This window comes from Halichoeres trimaculatus, unplaced genomic scaffold, assembly GCF_033239565.1.
Source record: "Halichoeres trimaculatus isolate MK-OKI-2021-1 unplaced genomic scaffold, fHalTri1.1 fHalTri1_scaffold_7, whole genome shotgun sequence".
Lineage (NCBI taxonomy): Eukaryota > Metazoa > Chordata > Actinopteri > Labriformes > Labridae > Halichoeres > Halichoeres trimaculatus.
The window spans coordinates 25,826,302-25,846,286 of NW_027437185.1; the positions used below are offsets into that span (position 1 = coordinate 25,826,302).

At 39.4% G+C, this 19,985-nt stretch overlaps 1 protein-coding gene across 1 annotated transcript; it reads right to left on the minus strand.

The window, feature by feature from the left end:
* Positions 1–1,360: 1,360 nt before the first annotated feature.
* elovl6 (ELOVL fatty acid elongase 6) lies at positions 1,361–19,760 on the minus strand. Its single transcript, XM_074673270.1, has 4 exons — positions 19,477–19,760; positions 4,332–4,463; positions 3,616–3,767; positions 1,361–3,015 (listed from the first exon to the last, which is right to left on the minus strand). The coding sequence occupies exons 1-4, from the start codon at positions 19,557–19,559 to the stop codon at positions 2,573–2,575; spliced, it is 810 nt and encodes a 269-aa protein (XP_074529371.1). The 5' UTR covers positions 19,560–19,760; the 3' UTR covers positions 1,361–2,572.
* Between the last annotated feature and the right edge of the window lie 225 nt (positions 19,761–19,985).

Sequence of the window (19,985 nt, forward strand, 5' to 3'; positions counted from 1 at the left end):
CTAGTGGTATGTGACTAGCTACTAGCTACTCAGTATTTTCACTGGCCACAATTTGTTGTTGGATAGTTATGTTCAATATTATTAAAGCCGATGATGACATGCTAAAGTTTACTTTAAAAAGATTTACAACCTCTTTAAATGTAAATGACCCCTATGCACACTCAAAACAAGACTACATCAATGTTAAAATCCACGGGTCCTTAATCAGATATTCAGCTCTGATAAAGTTATGTGTAACATTGGGCTCCTTTCATATGAAAATATGCAGTCTATTAAGACATAGTAATTAAAATAGTGGTTTGTTATTGCTTATAATAAAATGGTAAAGGGGATTAATTGAACTGATAAAAACTTAGCAAGAGACACTGTCTGCTTGAATATTTATTAACAATTGTAATCAGAAAATCATTTCTTTTTTTATGAGAATGACAATGAAAGAGAGGTAAATTATATTTCCTCAGAGCTTTCATCATCAGAGTCATCTTTTTGCTTGTCTCTTTGCTCCATGTTTGAGATAAAATTCAGCCTGCCAAAGTGGCCAGTGGGAGCGGCGGTGTTACCAGCCACTGCCAAAATCTACCTGCATTTGGCCGGTTGTTCGGTGTTAATGTCAAGCCCTGAGTGGTTGGCATACTTGTGCCTGAAGATATGTGTCAAATGTCTTTTTGCTGCAACATTGGTTGAATCTTTCCATTTAACAACAAATCTTAAAAAATAATTCCATTCAGGAGATGTTGGATCATGAGTTTGGACCAGTTGCACTTAATTGGTTGTGAGGAGTATCTCATATCGACCAAAATTACACATATGTTATCTGCTAGACATTTACTATGTAACACGTCATGTAGCCTATATTTCTGATCAAAAATACATCTAACTAGTAGATGTGTCCATTTAACCCTTTGAACTTGTGCATTTACTCCTTTTATTGCAGCTCCGGGCGCGGGCTCAGGTACAGCGACTGTAAATGCAGGCAGCAACAACTGTACGGTTAATTGGCTGAGACAGTTAGCTTAATTACTAAAGTCACGCATGCTGTTTATACCTGGCACAGGCCATTATTGTCCAGTGCTCACACACCCAACCATTAGTGACTCAGGTGAAACCAGAACATAGATTTGAGATTTATGCTGCTTAAATTTAGTGTTTTTTTTTCCTGCTTTATGGGATTCTATGGATCCCAACATGAATGTATGCTATCCATTTCAACAGCTGGAACAATGACAATAAAGATCACCTGCTTACCTTGGTGCTTGTAAATCTGCCCTGTGACCGCAGCTATGGCTTTTGCAAGTCCAGAAACGAGAAAAGAATGACCTGCAATGTCATGTGTTACAACTGATTCATTAAATAAACACCACAGGCACACCACAGTCACATTTTTGCACTCTTTGTTCATACATTAAGCTTTTCAGCAACACGTTTTTGACATTGATACAGTGCAAATGCACAATAGCACAACAGACACCATTAAAGATACATACTATTTTTTAAGTCAATACAGCAGATTTTAACAATTTGCATGTTTGATTTTTTTTCTTTTTTTATGCTAAACATATATATCTTTGTCCTTTTAAGCTTCAGTGTTCAACAGACAAGTTTTGTTCACTGGAAGGTACCCTTTAATGCAAAGAAGCATTTACAAATCAATGGCAAGTTATTTTCCAAGTGTCGTTGGCAACTTCTGCGAGGTCATGACAAGTGGTGAGCAGGGCACTGTCAGCATCTGTTTCCCAGCATGCCCAGGAGCAGTGGATCTGAGTCATTTAGTCCAATCAGCTTCATTTATACAATCAGCCTTACTGGATGAATTTTGGCCACACTGTAAGTCAGTACTGTTGTTTAACATGTCTACTTTGTCTTGATATGCATATTGTATTAAGAAAGAGATAACCTAAGACCTGAGAAAATATCACATTTTTGCAATGTAAGACACAGAAGAAACAGTGCCGTTCACCCAATCAGTTCAGCCTCTGACACTCAGCAGCTTCACACACTCACCAGTGTCCCAAAATTTTCTTTTACAGACCAAAACAAAGACAAACACTGACGACAGACGGACAAAAACATACTCAGATGGCTTAAGTTAGCTCTGACTCCATCCATCTTCATATGTACAGATTAAGTTCCTTTTTTAATATCACGTAAACATATGCTCTTTGCAGATTTATTTTTATCTGGTTCTTTTTGTCCTTTAAGTTAGATTCTAGGTTTTAAAAACTATTCATGGTGAATTTAAAAAGGGGCTTTTAATCTTCAGGCAGACCACTTGTGATGGCTTCTGATCATGGCGACGCTGCTTTCTCAGCATACCTCGATGGAGAGGTTGCTTCCCTCGAGGCGTTTTAGATCTGCACATTAATAGTGATGCTCAAGCACAAATACAACCAATCATTTATGGCCCTCCCACCCCTGCCCCAACCCTGACTCCCCAAGTCTCCTTACCACCTTCACCATCATCCATCTTTCATTCCAACAACCCCAACAGACCTTCAAGTCACTGGTCCCTGTTTTCCATTTCTTCTCCCTTTTTCTTCATGATCACCTTTCTCCTTAAACATGAGGCATTTGTTCATTCACTCTTTTTGGCGGCAGCCACAGCCAATGCTTTAGACTTGCTCATGTAGGCCTCGATGAAGAACTGGACAAAGAGCACAAAGTAGCTGAGGTACATGAGAGAGGACCACACAATGTTCTGCATGTGGGATGGACACTCCTGACCCTGCTGCATCCACGAGTACACCAGGTAATTGACCACACAGCCCATTAGCATCTGGGTGATCTGGGTCAGTGTGATGAACATGGCGAACTTGCGGGACACCTTGAAACCGGCTGCTCGTAAGGCATAGTAAGAGTACATGACGGCATGGACCAAGTAGTTCATTGTCATGAACCAGCCGCCACCAGCCACCATGTCTTTGTAGGAGTACCAGGAGTAGAGGAGCACGGTGATGTGGTGGTACCAATGGAGGAAGATGAGCTTCTGCTTCCTCAGAACAATGAAGAGAGTGTCACCTGCAGGCATGGAGGAGAAATGTGGGTTGATTGAGAGAGGGACATGCAGAGAGAGGATGAGGTGGAGAGGAACAACAAAGACAGGGAGGTTAACACAAAGGGACAGAAACAGAGGGAAGGGGAATATCATTAGATTTTACTCCAGCAAAATCACTGCCAAGACTGAGCAAAATTTATAATCTACTCCAGAAATATAAAGCAAGTTGATTTTTTTTCCCGTTTATTTTATGTCAGTGGTTGCCCGGGTTTCACAAATACTTCACAGAATGTTGCAGATCAAAGAAAATTTTCTACAATTTTTTGTATTATTGAATAAATTTTATGCTCAGTTATGTGAGCTTGTGTTTTTCTCATTCAAACTGATGAAACGTAGTAAAAACACTTGTGTTTGAAATGGTGGCAACTGCCAAGTCTGGAAGTCTGCAAGTGCATTGTGAGGTTTCAGCATGAAGTCTAACACTATATTACATTACACTAACAACAGAATCTTTATTAGTGAATGGATGATAACATTTACTTAGCTTCAGACTGACTTCTGAAATGCTATACAGGAAGATGGTTATTGGAAAACAGAGCATATGAAATAAAAGATCCACTTACCCAGTTCTGGTGCTTTACTAAGTACAAAGGCATATGCCCAGAACTTGCTGACAGGCCCGTTGTAAAAACTCTGGTCACAAACTGACTGTTTAAGCCCTTTTGTCATGAGGATGTATGTCATGTAACTTCCAGTACGGATGGCACCAAATATACTAAAGAAAAGAGAGATGAAACAGAAATAAGAACTCACTTCAGTAACAGATGATCAAGTTATGTTGGTAAAGAGTGTTGTATGAGCAGTGTGAATGTGCGTTGTGTTTTACAAACGCAATACAAATCAACCATTTTCATTAATTTATGACAATAATATTCTTTCAGCTTTTTGCTAAGGGAAAATGTCTCAATAAAATTAAAAACAAAAAACAGCTTCTGACCACATTTTGTCACATCATTGGGTAATTAACTGTGATTTACATTAGAAACTTAAACTTAGCCCAAAAAGGGTAAGGTTATTTGTGTTTGGTAGAATATGTCTTTGTTGTGACAAAGCTTTTAGGCAATAAATCTTTTACCATTTGAAACCCTGTTTATTTCCCTTAAAAAGGTGCAACATTTCTAAGGAGCATAGATTTGTGGCGTGAGCAGCAGAGTTGAGTATGTGTGTTGCACCCATGAAAAATATGCCAAATCTTCTCTGTCGATGACAAACAACTTGTTACTTTATGTTTGGCCTTCAATCTCTTTTTTTCTTGCAAGTAATCTGAATGCTTTCTTACCTAAATACAGCAAGTGTGAGTGACCATAGCACCAGCGGTTTCCTCAGCTCAAACTTCTCCCTCTGCTTCATGACATGGCGGCCCCCGAGGATAAAGGCAACATAGAGTGCAGAGAAGAGAAAGGACTTCTTCCTACAAACACAGAAAAAGCAAACATATTAAAATTTACCCTTTGGAACTATAAATGTATCATTATACACATTCAAAATCTCTTAATTTAGCTGCTTCAGTCATATTTGTATAATTACTTAATGTAATAGCTTATAGTAAGCTGCTTAACAGACCTTCTGTGACGAATGTGTATAGTCACCATGAGTAAAACAAAGTTAATGTTGAAATGATCTTCCTACTGGACATACCTGCCTACAGCAACTAATAATTGATTTATGAGAAGCTTTAAGAAGCTTTGTTTTTTTACCACTGTGAACACAAAGTAAAGACATTTAATTGCATGTCATTAAACAGACTTTTCAGTCACAGGCTTTTACCAAAAAGATGAGAGAGTGTCAGTAATGCATTGAACTGTATGTCTTGGTTTAAAAGTGCACATTTACATCCACTGGCTCATGATCAGCCTAACAAATTACACAAATGTTAATGGATCGTACCATCATAATGTGACAGCACAACTCTGCTAATTTGTTTAATACATGAGGTGTTTTGTTTAAACCAAAAACTCAGGCTTTCTTTCAACAGTCAAACAAATCACAAATCAAGCATGTTTGCTTTGGAAGAAGTAATAATGGCAGTTTCAACAAGTTGTAGTAGATCACTTTGTCAGACACGTACCCCACAGCATCAGTTTCAGATATTAAAAATGACAATCTTCAAAAACTGCATCCTTTCAGTGACAGTGTTGTTTGCTTTTGTCTGCCATAAATAGGAACCAGTATTTATTTGTTTCATAGGCAACTGTAAGTTTCTAAAAAAGGTTTTAGACCAGGGCCGTCAGAACTAAAAATATTTATAAAATTGTATACAAAAATAGCTATGCATCATAGTTTACAGGTATATTTCCCAGCCTTAATGAAAAAAAAAATCTAATTCTGCATGCACCTGGTCCTTTTTCAGCAGCTCATAATGCTGACAGAAAGCAAACAATGGCTGTAATGACTTCACAAGCTTTCCTGAAATAATGATTTAATGGTTTGTTCCCTTCTCCAACAGTCACTAAATGCTTTGCTTTCACTTTGCAGTTATTGCTTCTATTCAGTTCCAGTTCCCACCACCCTTTGACATGTGTTTGCTTAAATTGACTTGTCAGGGATCACTGCTGTGCTCCATTAAATGGCATACTTGTGTCGTAGCACCACCTGAGCCAACTGTATCTAAAGAAAACGACTTCCCCAGGGCTCAGCACAGTTACAAAGCGCAGGTGGTCTGACTTGACAAACTGGATGCTGAGCAGGACCAGCAGTTGAGGGAAGCATGCTGCCTGCCTGAAAGTAGAACAGCTTTGGTCCAAAGCAGTGTTTGTTTTGTTGGACAAGAAGCAGAGTTTTATTTTGGAGAGGTATGAGCCAAAAAAAAAGTTATGGAAAATAACTTAAATGACGTAAGGTTGCGGGTGCCCACGAGCCTGGCATTACTGGGCACAGGCAGAGACATTAGTAAGTGCATTTGGTGGTGCTAGAAAAAAGCACAACCAGCATAATCCACCCCAACCTTGAAGATAAAAGAAACAAAAATGTAATGGTTTGGTGGTAGACAACTCGGTAAAGCATATGGGCAGGATACCCCTGATGTATTCTAGGAGCTCTGGGACTGATAGCCCTGGGACAATGAGTTACGTAAAACATGCCCAAGAGTCATGTCCCAGATCTAAGATGTTGTTTTTATGTTGTTGTTTAGAGGTTATAAAGAAGGAACAACATTGTACTCTAGCATTGAGGCATTAGAGTATTATAAGGGAAAAATTGTGTCTTCTAAGAGATGAGATAAAACTTGTGAATAAGGCTGTTTTCCAAAATATTCACTTGACAGTTGAGTAGTTTGCTGGTGAAATGGTCAAAGCTCACACCACAAACACAAACATTTCTCACAGAAGCGTGACAAAAGCAAACCTGCAAACAGCAGCCCATCCTGTTCTGTTTTGCAGCCTCAGCAAGACACACTAAAAAATATACAGATTTTTGCTGATGAGCTGTGTAGCTGAGTAAGTCAGAAGGAAACTAAAGCAAGCATTTATGTGGCAATATAAAAAACACTTTGAGCACTAGGATGTGTGAAATGCAATATCAAGGTCAGTTATATTTCAGTCAGAAACTAAACACATACTAGAGTATGTCTGACACACATTTTACTGATGTGAATCCCTTGGGTACAGGTACAGGCCAGTTTTTGCTAGTGCTTATTTTCAACTTCAGAGGTTGCTTGAATGTGAAGCATTCCTGTTGTCATACCAGCTAACAATCAGTGAGCTCAGTGAACTCAGACAGTACCAGAAGTCCAACAACAGATCCAGTACTTTATGTGATAAAGGACATCATTGTGTGCCAGAATTCCAAGAATGAAGGATGCCACCTTCCTGTTCCTGCAGGATGCCCACTGACAGATTTAGACCACCTCCACTCAACAAAGGACAAAGCAGTGCAGTCAAAGTCAAATAGCTGCTTTCACGTAATGACAACAGCGCCGGCCTGCAGAGTTACATCACTGTTTCTCAACTACACACAAAGGAGCAGAGAACAGAGCAACACTTAACATGCTGTGGTTGACATACTGAAAGGAGGAGAAGGAGACAAGAAGTAGGAACTATCTTAGTATCCTCTTCAGTATGCTGCTGTCTGAGCTGAGGGTCGGGAGTTCAGAGAGATGTATGGTCTTATCTGTAATGCTACAGAGTGTGCAGTATGTTGTTTATGTTTGATGATAGCCAGACAGAAAATGCATTAGCATTCTTTTTATAACCACATAACTTGCTGAAGCCTCCCTTCATATGACCTTTTTTAATATCTGACACTGCTGGCACGGAGTAGCTGTTCCTTGAAATGGTCATGTTGTAGATTTTCCACAGCAAATATTCAATGAGTCATTCATTCAAGTGCTGAAATAAACAGGGTAAATTAATTTTGTTTAAAAAAAAAATGCTCTTGCATGTACAGAGAAGAAGTGAGGCTTATCCACGTGGGGCACCAAGGTCAACACAAACTAAAAGTAAAAAAGCTCACAGGGGCTTTAAGAGACATGTTAGTCGTGGCTTTTAGACTCAAAGATTTTATGCATGCTACTGTCAATCAATCAGATCTGATTTGGTCTGTTGCTAAGGTGTGTCCATTTCAAATATTTAACCCAGATGAAGTTGTTAGTTGTCTTTCATCACATTAAGACTATAAATGTAGATTCCAGGGGTGGGATTAGGAATTCTGGTAAGGTGTTATGATTTGTTTGTTAAAGGAGTAGTATCGTTTCAGAGGAAAACCATCTGTGTGGAAAGCAGACAGACCTAATACAACCCCCATAATGCAATCCTCAAAAACATTGGCAGCCATCAATACAACAAATTTAGGTAATCTAACCTCAGTAAATAAATAACAGCTTGTACAGTGGGCTATGCTCTCAGTCATCTCATAACACCAGTTGTATTTTTTGGTTCCCAAGTCGTTCTCAAGGACTCGGTGGGGCGGTATGAAATATGATGTAGGAAGTTGGAAGTCGTGGCCTAAAACCTAAGTAATTACAGGCACCAGAAAAATTGTCAATACTCAAACATTCTAACCCCTGTTAAACTTTGAATGATTTTGGGGAGGTATCTCTCTGAAACAGGGAACTAACCTGCTCTTGTCTTTAAAGCCTGGCTCACACTACAGGATTTTCGGCCCGATTTAACCCAGATTTGGTCCTCCCGACAATCAGGGAAGAAATCTGGTCGGGGACTAAAATTGGCCCTGACGTTCGGCCAAGATTATCTTCTCGTGTGAGCGGTTGATGGATGAATCTTTAGCCCCAGTCTCACAGACTCATCGGACCCGCACTGATAATTTTCAAACATATTTGATATCTATCTGGTTGATTACACAACTCGTATTTGCTGAGGATGACAGTAACCAATCAGAGCAAGCCGCCTACGATGACCGGAAATGACCGCGAGACAGGAGTTATCAGAGGCAAGAATGGCGAGCACAAAGAGCGTACGGGTGAGATGGACAGCGGAGATAGAGGACAGTCTTATCGACCTGTGGCAAGACCACGAATGTCTGTACAACATCTCTTGCAAAGGTTATCACAACCGAAGGGAAAAAGACAAGCGTTGGAGAAAATTGCGTCCGCATTAAATATTCAAGGTGAGATAATAATGGGGCAGAATACCACAGGTAAGCACCCCAGCACTGATATCCAGGACAACAGCACTCGCTCTCATGTGATATTGCTTGTACATGAGTTGTACAAGTGTATTTTACTAGTTAACAGTTATAAGCGAGAAGAAATAATTAGTTTGCTTTATGTAATCATTTATTTGGCTCCACCAACACAAACGGTTCTGCAACTGTAAGTGAGAAATGGCTGTTGCTACGCTACACAAAATCATTTCCTCTTGCTTGCTACTTTGTGTCTGCATATTGCCGCTACTTTGTATCATAGGTTAAACACCTGTGTAGCGGAGTGCTGTACGTCTGTAAAAGAACTGTGCTATTGTACTACATATCAGCGCTCATGTAACTGTAACTGTATGAAAATACTAGTAAAGCAACTATTAAAATGATAGTAAAGTACTTGTATTAAAATACTAGTAAGAAAGGATCTGATGTCGCTCTGGTCTGATAATCTTGATGAAATCCTGTAGTGTGCGCTGGTCACGGTTTTCAAATCTTGTAGTGTATGTGTGCTTAAGATTGAAGAGGAGATAATCTGTCAAGATTCTCTTTATGTGTGTGATACAACCAGATTTAAAAATCTTTTAAGACTCTTAAAATCCTGTAGTGTGAGCCAGGCTTAAGGAACCATAAATTGGTATTTTTGTTTTCAAATTCACAAATTCACTTATATCACAGTGAGCACTACCATCAAATGTCTAAAGTGTGAGTCGTTACGAGGTCCCATCTTTGTATAAAGGAGTTGAAAATACCTTATTAGGTATGGAAATATATTGGACGATTGGTATTTGAATTGCATTAAATGTAACAATTACTACACCAATGATTGTTGCATGTACGTTCTTCTTTTATATAGACACTCAAGATTATTTTTCAGCTTTGGTTTAACAATATCATCGTGTGCAGTTGGACTAAGCCAAAGGGTAAGATGTGCATGGCTACAGCAGCAGGTTTAGAGGATTAATTACGGTGCTGTCAGAAAAAATAATAAAAGGGCAAAGAAACCCAAGGGCATGGTCAGGGCTGACAGGTTGGTGGAGGAGGTGGGGGAGGTGCTGTTGTAAAGTGCCAGCTGCAGCCAGGCAGCGTCTGTGCAGTCACAGGACTCTATTTGAGACATTAGTGTGAATTCACATCATCCCTTCATGCTCCCCCATGTGCCTCTGCAGCTAAAGCTAACCGGCTGACCTTCAGCATTCAGATCCCCTCAAAAACGTTCACAGGACATGGTGTATCTTACTACAACTGAGGCAGGTTTTCTGAGACTGAAGGACAAATTTTACACTGAAACAAAATGACTCATAGTGGGGGCACAATGGAGCCATCAATCAATACTTGGCAGTCACCTAGTAGCTGATAGCTGTGTCCATTACAGCTATCTTTATATCCACTTAATATCTTTGTTTTGCAACAATCACTTCAGGCCAATTTAAAATCAAGATCATGCACATGTTTCTTAACTATTTCATAAAAGAGTCCTATCAAGAAAAATGTCAATAATATAAAATATTAAACTGAACACTCAGACAAGATGGTTTCATTTGTACAGACATCCCTTTCAGTTGTCCGTGAATTTCAAACAACATAAGCTCAAACAATACAAGCTCAAAGAAACAACAAAATCTCAAATAAGCATACCAAAACAAGAAAAAAAAGCTGAAATGTAAAATAAAAAAATGTATAAAAAGAAAATATAATACCAAACTAGCCCCTCTGTTCTTGACTCATGCCAGCACCGGACAATAAATCCAGGAGGTGTGGCAAGAGGCTTGACTCGGCTGTTTGTCAAAGTGGGCAAAGGCAGCACAAATGAAAAACTACAACGTCAGAGCTCTTTTGGGGAGGATCAGCAACACAATCAGCAGAGATTTTGTGCTTAGGATGGAAACATAAAGCTCCCCTTCACCTCAGATTTTCCTCCAAAAATGTAGATGACAGTGGCTTCACTTAAAAGAAGTTTGGGTAGCACAGTTGTACTACAAAAATGTCATGTGTTCAAACAGTTTTCATAAGAGTCCCTAAAGCTTGTTACCCTGAAACCAGTTTAAAATTTACAGGCAAGCCAAGGTCACTACTGTAATCATACAGTTTGTATTATCAGGTAACATATCAGGTGGTCACTTGAAGTGTTGAATTAGAGGGAACAGCCAAGGTAGGTTCTGAGAGCTGCTCAGTTAAGTGGGTAAGGCATCTCGGGCATATCTGTCTCAAGTGTGACTCTTATGTCAGAGTGAGGTGCTGAATGAGATGCTGGGCGTTGGCCCATTCTAACCATTCTAGGTATCTAAGATATCTCAAAATAAAGGTGATCTAACCTGGAGAAGTAAATAAGCTTACAAAGCCAGCAACAACAACAGAGGCTTCTCCGTATGTTGTTAAGCATGCTGTGAAGCTCTCTACACTGGCTTGTAAAGAAGAAAAACTAAGGTAATGCATGAAATACAGGGTGTTATATCACTGTTGTTTTGTTTGTATATGTATATAATAATGTAGGACCATGATCCACAGACCCTCCCCTCCCCCACTGACAGTGTTGTGTAAAGCTGCTAGATAACCTGCTGTGGAACTTGGTTCTGTATTAGCTGCTCCAGGAGATTTTACCAGTTACGTAATCCTGAGTTTGCAGTCTGAGGATGAGTCTGCAAGCTCGTGCCAGTAAGCTGGTGTCTCACTGTCTCATTAAAGTGCGTGTTTACTCTGTCACATTTGCAAATGAAGGCTCAATGCACAATATGCTGGAAGTGTGTGAGTGTGCACACAAACACAGAGATGTTAGCTTCACTCCAGTGTGTGTAACTGTATATTCCCTGGATCATTCTCTATCTACAAGATTGGAAATTCAATCAGAGTTGCTGAGCCAAAGTGCAGGATGAGCAGCACGCCACTAAACAAGACCAAGAGGTGCTGTCAATAAGAGCTGGCTATATCAGAACAATCTGTAGACAAAAAAGCACTCCGATATAATCCAGTCAGAAACATGCCATCAAGCCTCAATATCAGCATGCACTACCTGGTTTGTCTTTAAAGTAATCAGTCTTGTGTAGGAAGTAACAACCTAGTTGTTTGATTTCTTTCTGTATCTGACAGCCCACATTCAAGTGCTCAGGAAATGAGTACTCTGCTTGAGTGATAATTATTTTAGCCTCTTAAGCTCTTAGGAACATCATGAGTCAATCCTAGTTTGAGTAGCAAGACAAATGGCTACTTCAAGCTTATATCACCTGGCACTCAACTGTAATAACTTGATGCACAGATTTATTCCAAATCCACATACTGTAAATACTTTTTAGGATTCTGACCGTGTACTGAGCTGTATTTATTTTTTCCACATCATTGGTCAGTCACAAATGTTAGGCTTCTTTGCAAAAGACATGGTTAAGCCATTCAGTTAAGCCATTCAGTTAAGATGTGCTCCTTTGACTTGCTGACCAATGTGTCATCTTATTCTTAAAAAAAACCCATAGTTCTCAGTCTAATTCTCATATCAAGGAATAGAGAATGTTAAAATTATTACAGGTATCAGACTGGATCTACCGATACTGAAGCCAAGGTATCAGCATTTGTATCAGGACTTAAAAACTTGGATCTGTGCATCCTACATTCTATTCAACCAACATCCAGAATGACAATATATACCAAGTACACAGACCGTACAATGAAGCACTCTTTCCTTTTGTTTGCCGCAAATCTTATCTTTGACAGCCTGATGACATCTAAAAGTGACATTAGAGTGTAGCTTCCCTCTAGGCAAAACTTAATTCCTGCAGAGCCAGCTCATATCTTCATCTCTGGCTGCACCAGCTGAAGAAAGGACAGCAGCAAAACAAACAGCAAGCCTGGGCTGACCTCCGGGTGAAAGTGGTCAGAAACGATCAGCATCAACACGTGATGCTCTTGCCCATTTGGTAGCAGGGTGCAGAAGCAAGACTTTGTAGGGTTTACTCTGAAACCATCAAGGGAAAAACCCCAGAGTACTGGGGAATTGAAGACTATATCCAAAAACTAGCATTATGTGTCACATCTTTGTGTTTTGCATTAAAAAAAAATCCATATTGGAGCAGAACACAACCAAAACTCTTGGCAGCTTATGTGGCAACAAGACACAGCTTAAATATTTGCACCCAAGTCAAACGACTAAAATAGGAATCACTTGCACGATGATTTGTATAGACTCTATCCACTTTTCCAGCATGTCCTGCACTGTGACATTAGACCATGTCATAAACCATATCAAACGTGGTCACAGTGACATCACCTTTCTTAAGAGGGGTTTTGAAGCCAAATGATAGCAGTCACCATGCTGACTCAACCTAACTTTCACTCCCTCTAGCAACAGACGGAGTGATGGAGCTGAGGTGGCCCTACAGTTACATCATGACTGTTAGTCTTTCAACTCAACCATGCCCCTGATTACACAAATAAATGCATTGACATTTTTCAAACAGAGTTATAGGAAGCTTCAACCCTTAAAAGTGTGTATGAGTAAAGAAAAGGGCTCGTCAGACCAAAACCACTTTGTAACAGATTGTAAACATGTTTAATTTTGCTGTAAAAACTGGCATTTTTACATCCTAAACTTTTGTAGCAGCCTCAAGTGGAAACTTGTGGATTATTTTTTTATTTGTTTCTCAATGCTTAAGACAGTTAGAAAAATGGAAGCAAGCTCCATTCACACCACTGAAGTGATACCCTTGTGCCAAATTGAAGTGCATCGTATCCAATGGATCCCACTCATCCAGTAGCAGGGCCAAAGAACAACAAGATAACAGACTGGGCTAATGTAAGGGTGAATTAGTAACATGAGACTTAGGAGGAGAAGAATTATCTCCTGAACTATTCAAGTATAACTGGAACCTGACCGTCACTAATTCCAATGAGCTGTCACATTTTAACTACAAGAAAGAGGAAGTAATTAGTTGGGTTACTTAAAGTGAAACCTTATCATTGGAAGACAGTCCATATCTCCAATAAGGTCTTTAAACTAGGAATAATTTCATTTTCATAGTCAACATTTTCTGTGATATTACGGTTGAAGGAGGAGAGCTTCTGAATCATTTATCAGGAGGGTGTAAACACAAACAGAACCCAGGAAGCAGACAACAAGAAGGATCTCATTGTACATTCTGAATGCATCATCCCCCAGGCTCCGCATCCCTTGTTATCAGTCCAGACCAAACCCACCAGAGATCCATCAGGACTGCAGAAACCTGCAGGGATGCTAACTATCCCCAAGGCTTTTCAGAAAACTGAGAACACAAATTCCAACCTTAGACACCTGCATGGCAATGAGACATGATGACGTCTGTGAGAGCTCACAATGAGTCAGCAGGGAAAAGTAAAACTGTTCTGTGTCGGATAGTAACACCACAATGCAAAACATGACAGTTCTCAAACATTACAGACAATTTCTGATCTGCAGCAATGTCATGTAGAAACTCTTTCAATGCAATGAGATAAGAGACAGACAATGCACACAATACTAATCCCTAAAGCACCTACACAAAGCCAATGCTCACTCTAATCAGCATACATAATCCTTTCCAGTACCCTACACATTAGAACGATATAGGATCACACTGATTTGATCATTTTCCCGATAACAATTCCATTTTATGAGCACTCCACCAAATTATATTCTTCAAAATCCCATTTGATTTCTTTTTATTATGGTTACAGATAAGTCAGTACTATACAGACTGACCAAGGAAGACCAAATCGGCAGCTCTGCATTGAAGAAAATTAGGTCTTGATTGATAAAAAAAATGAAGAAATTGCAATATATGTTAATTCTTTCAGCTGGGACAAAACCGGTCAAACTGCAGCACCTCAGTCCTTCCAGAAGTCCAGAAATTACAAAAACAATTGCAACATTGAATAAAGACCAAGGAGTACAAGTTGATAATCTAGTATAATATCCTTTATTCAAACAGGAAATACATAATTTAACATTAATTTAACGAAAATTACAACCATGGGAATTAATTTCACAGTATTACAGTTGGAGGTTCAATGTAAATTCAGTACAAAGACAAATGTGTGTAGGCTAAATGCAAGCAGGGTTTAGAGTTTCATCTTTTGAAAACAGGAACTCAGGGCTGAAATTTGAGTGTGTCCAACACAAGCCTCTTAAATAAGAGGAGATGCAAATAGCAGACCATATGTAAAACACAAGCTTAGTAAGACTGGCTTGAAAGATTAAAGTGGTAACAGGGACCAAAGTACAACAAAAACAAGTCAGTAACTTGGCGAGATTGTCACAGGACCGTGATCATATGTAAGCAAAAACTTCTGAAACTCTCTCACCAAGTAGCCAAACAGGCTATTTTAGTCCTTTCTATCCCTTCTCCAGCTCACCTGCAGGAGAGCTAAGCTTTCCTCATCATCAGTCTTACTATTGAAGGGTATTTGAACAGAGCGCTTTAATAAATTTCTAGCTGATGTGACAGGTTCAGAATTGCACCTGACTTCACTTCACGCTTTCATTTTCAGGCCCCCAGTGCTGACACTCCTGAAATAACAAGAAAGCATCAACAGCAGCATGTGGTGGGTGATATTTTTCCACCTTTCTAATTTTACCTGCAAATACGCAGGTGTTTTGACTGCATGACTGGAAAGCAGCATCATCTTCTACACTACATGCTTCTCTTTCAAATAGTCCTTGTATTGTCTTACAATGCATGGACATTATGTCCTCTAAGTTGCAACAAGAAAATAGGATAGTGCTCATTTCCTTCTTCCCTTTCTTGGTCTTCTTCTGACTATTTGCTCCATTGTTCTGCCTTCACAATGCTGAGCTGTTTGCTGCACCCTGAGAAGAACACATAAGATCAGTGTACCAGCTTCCATTCATCCCTGCAAAACAAAGACATGTACACACAGTAAAAACACATGTGCATAACTGCAGCTAAGGGCCAAGTTCATTCAAAAACACTAGCATCTTATTACATGCGCCACTTTGGGAGAGAAAACATTACAATGCCTCTGGCTACACTAAGAATAGAAAATTAACTGGACTCATTGAGATATTAGATGGCTTGGAGACCTCTGCAAAACAAAGGAAAACTATTTCTGGATCATTATCAGCTCATAACCAATTATATTTGAAATATAAAAGGCAGTAACAAGTACAGATAAAGTTTCTCACTACTTGATGATAATAGCAGATGATAGCAGATTTCTGTAAGCCTTGCTAAGATTAACTTTCTCCAGCACTTTATTAAAGGGTTAAACAATAAATGTTTATTATCAACATTATGAGGTATGCATGTAGAACAGGTACAATAAGAGAGCTTACACTGACTCACACATGGTCTTTACAGGCCCAGTTATATTAATGTTTCCTTATTGAAAGCTTGTTATTCAAAAAAATTCACTTTCCATGAATACTAAACATGGCATATCTAAATGTATGTTACCCTTTTGCTATCACTTCTTGGTCACATAATAATATCTAAAACTCAGATATCACAAAAATTCACTTACCCCTGAGGTCTGTGAGGTTTCTTTCTTTATCAACACAGATCCTCCATCTCTGGATGTGGGCTTTTTCTCCTCAGTGAAAGATGAGTGTATCAGAACCTAAGACAAGACGCCTCCAAGAGTCTAGTTTTAATTTTTATATACTGCTTAGTACCCTGCTTGCTTACTAATCTGTGTATGATGCTTGATTCTGATTGGTCAAAACCCCTTGACAAAGGTTATGAACTTTCACTAACACAAGCAATGCTAGAAGCAAATTTATCACACTTTGTGGCCAATCAGTTTGCAGAAAACAGTACAGAGAATTTAGCTTCTGCTTGTTGACACCACAGATGGTAAGGTGAGGTAAAATCTAGCAGTTCCCATTAGCATCACATTGGTTAACAATGTGGATAAAACCTTAGTTTTGTTTAGCATGCTAATTCAGCACACCAAACAACACAACATTACTAGCGACATTAGCAGGCAGATGAGAGAAACTTAAGGTTACAGCTACAAGGAAACTTTAAGTGTTTACATTGGCGATAATAGCAGTAGAGTTCAAAGTTGTAGCATTTTGTTTGTTTTTAAAGGTGTGTCAGCCACAGAGCTCAAAGAAGGACAGTTGAGTGAGGATGGTTTAATGTTATCTTAACCATAAAACACATGTATGGATCCACCACCATGGAGCGCTGACTGCCTTAAAGTCACAGGGACTAATTAAAAAAAAATTAAGTTCATAAATCATTTTAAATCAATAAAATAATCATTTAATCTGTTTTTGTTTTTTTTTTAGCTAATGTGTTGGTGTGTTGAGTTAGTTGCTTGGAGTAAATGGGGTATTATTATCCCTGTGGTTCACGTCTGGGTCTTGTCACAACCCATCAGGGTTCTATATCACAACTACAAACCATACATTATCCCTTTATTTCTATCACATATTACATTTACAGCTTTTAAACACAAATGTATAGAAATGCACTATCATAACAGGAACAATACCTAGCCGTATAACAACTACTTGTACACTCGTATGTGTGACTGTGATCCTAGACATGTAAAAGGACATTTCAGGGCGTGCCAGAAGTTAAGTCGTTAAATAATGTTGCAATTGGGATGATTTTACGACAGGAATTTCTTGTCTGTAGACATACTTTTAACACTACATCTGTTACAAAATTGGCCATTTTTTTGTTTGTTTTTGTTTAATTCCAGTAAAGCACCAAAGATTTTCCCAGCCCAGGAAACCGTTATTAGATTCATAAGAGATTTAGTGTTAAAAATCAATGCCCAGTTCTAAGTTACTCTTGCTCCAACAAAACCTGAACTTCCAGAAATTTGGCTTAGTTGCTTTTGACTTCAGACCCTTGTAGACGCTGACTGAAGGTGCCTTGCCTCAGGCTAAACAAATAAAGGTGGGGTGTGAAAGTATGTGATAAATGTTGATCTGTGATGAAAGAACATTACAGTATACTAAACTACTACAAACTAGTCTGTTTAGTTGTTTGTTTTACCCTCTTTGTTTCACCCTGAAGCCATAAAAAACATGTCCAGCTAAGTCAGTTTCTCCCTGGACATTATATATTTGAAAAACAACTCATCAAATCCCATTTCATGCTGCTGTTTCCTGTAAAAGCCATGTGCACTGGCCCAGGGTGACATCCTCCACTACTGGAGCAGCAGAGGCAAGTCAGCTCAGATCAGCTGCACCGCGATTGGCTAATACTCTGTCAGCAGACATCAGTAGATAGCTGTGATTGGCTGGTTCTCAGTACCAGGGAAAGGACAGCTCCTACACATTGCTGCCATGCTGTCTCAGACACACAAGCACAGATTTCATTTCACTGAACAAGAACCAAACTGTTCTTGAACTGTCTGAGCGAGTGCTTCTCAAACTTCTGTGTTGAAAATTATTCACTTAATGAGACTTTCCCAGCTCTAAATGAAGATAGAAAAAGCCAGCTGAATCCCTCCTGCTTACCATGTGCAGCTTTTTCTACAAACCCAGCCTGAATGTTTAATGAAGCCTGTGCTAACTTTACGCATGAATCATTTTGTTTTGCTTTGAACCATTTCTTGCTTAACCTAGCACAGACCTGGACAATGCTGACCCCTTGATAACTGCACACAATGGATATTTGGCTGGACCTGCACATGAAAATGCATCAGTGCACACAACTGCACAGCAATATTTACTTAGCATTAGCAGTAGAAGTGAAACATCAGTGTAAAATGACATTTCAGTGTGTGTAGAGCCTTGGAGAAGAGCCTTGGGCAACTAAAGGCTGTTATTATCTTTTTGTTGTTGTTGTTCATTACTTTGTCTATTGATAAGAGATTTTTTCTTCACCATCCAAAGCAATTAGAAGTGCTAATTTTACCTTCATAGTTCTGTGTGTTGCATTTCAACATAGGGATGGATCTTGAAGATTTGAGGGGGTGGTAGTGACAAAACAAGTTGTTTGAAATTGTCCATAGGAGCTAATGATAGCAACTTTTTCTGTCCTCCCAGTACTTTACAGTCTAAATAATTAATAGCATACTACTTTGTTGGAGTTCTTACACTATTTTTGTGTATAACTCCTCAAAATATGTATCTTTTTTCGTTTTAATCCTTGCCATATCAAAAAGGCGAAACATTAGTATTAAATAATGATTTTAAAGCAGTTTTAGCTCTATGTAGGGTACAAAACATACCAATATTTTTTCAGTGTGTTGCCTTCAGCTTTGACCTGCATGCTTAAAAAAGCAGTATTTTGCTTATTTGGTAGTAATAAAGCACTAGCATAGTACTGTACTTAGGTATTTAATGTCTTTTAATGAAGTTACACCACACTATTTTCACTGAAAAACAGTCACATCATCTATGATAAAGGGATGACTAAGGAGGATATAGTTCATCAGCATGAGGCCAGGCTTGGTTCAATATGCTACTGGGCCAGTGGCTGACTCTAAATAAATGAGGCAGCTGGAGCCATAGATGACCTTTACAATAGTAGTATCGCGGTAACAGATGCTGGGAGAATAAATCACAGGAAATCAAGGACAAATCCGGCCCGTTAAAGATGCACAATGTCACAGTGGATACTGTGGAGAGTGGCAGAGCTTCTCGGTTGCATGAAAATTCAAATGGCCTACGTGATTTTGTTCATTTTGAGACACAAGCAGCAATTTGCGGATGATGGCAGAGTCTGATATAACAGGATACAGCGCGGTCTAATCCTGGTAAACGAGGCTGATGCATGTGCGCCGTTACAGCACTCACTTTAAATTTAACACGTACACACTGCAGATACTTGTAGCTGTCAACATTCAGTGTATTGATTTTGAACGAGTACCGGGTAGCTAACATAACATCGTGCAAAAAGCCTCACCAGTTCTCCTGCATCCATCGGATGGCTTCGTCCTCGTTGAATTGCCTCTCAAATTCGTACTCTTGCAGAGCTAGCACCGACATGCTGGCTGCGCTGCCTTTAATCTTCACACTGCTACGGAAACAAAACGAAACCCGGCCGAGCTGTTTCTATTTAGTGTGTTTCCTCGCGACCCTCCACTCGCATCGCTCGTGCTGCTGCCAGGACCCCTCGCGGTTGTGCGCGAGCAGCTCGGCGGTCGCTGCACCTTCCTTCTCTGCCGGCTGCTGAGCCTACGCCCTCTTCCTCCCAGAGGTGCACTCCGGGTCTTAACGCCGCCGTATTTGTTATCTCTTCAAAGATACAATTCAGTTTGAATTCCCCCACTTTAAACAGATCTGTACCAATATATGAACTGGATATTAAGGATGAATTGTAAAATTAAATTCATGCATCCATTCTTTTGTTGACCCATGTGGTACTGCACTGCACATAAGGACAGTGCCACTTTTTTCAGTGTTTTGTCGTCC

Bases quoted from the DNA above. Each gene is read 5' to 3' on its own strand.
- elovl6 (XM_074673270.1), bottom strand. From the start codon at position 19,559: ATGTCGGTGCTAGCTCTGCAAGAGTACGAATTTGAGAGGCAATTCAAC. The intron at 4,464-19,476 runs GTGAGGCTTTTT...CTGTGTTTGTAG, and splicing joins CGATGGATGCAGGAGAACTG to GAAGAAGTCCTTTCTCTTCT. The intron at 3,016-3,615 runs GTAAGTGGATCT...CCATGCCTGCAG, and splicing joins TAGTAAAGCACCAGAACTGG to GTGACACTCTCTTCATTGTT.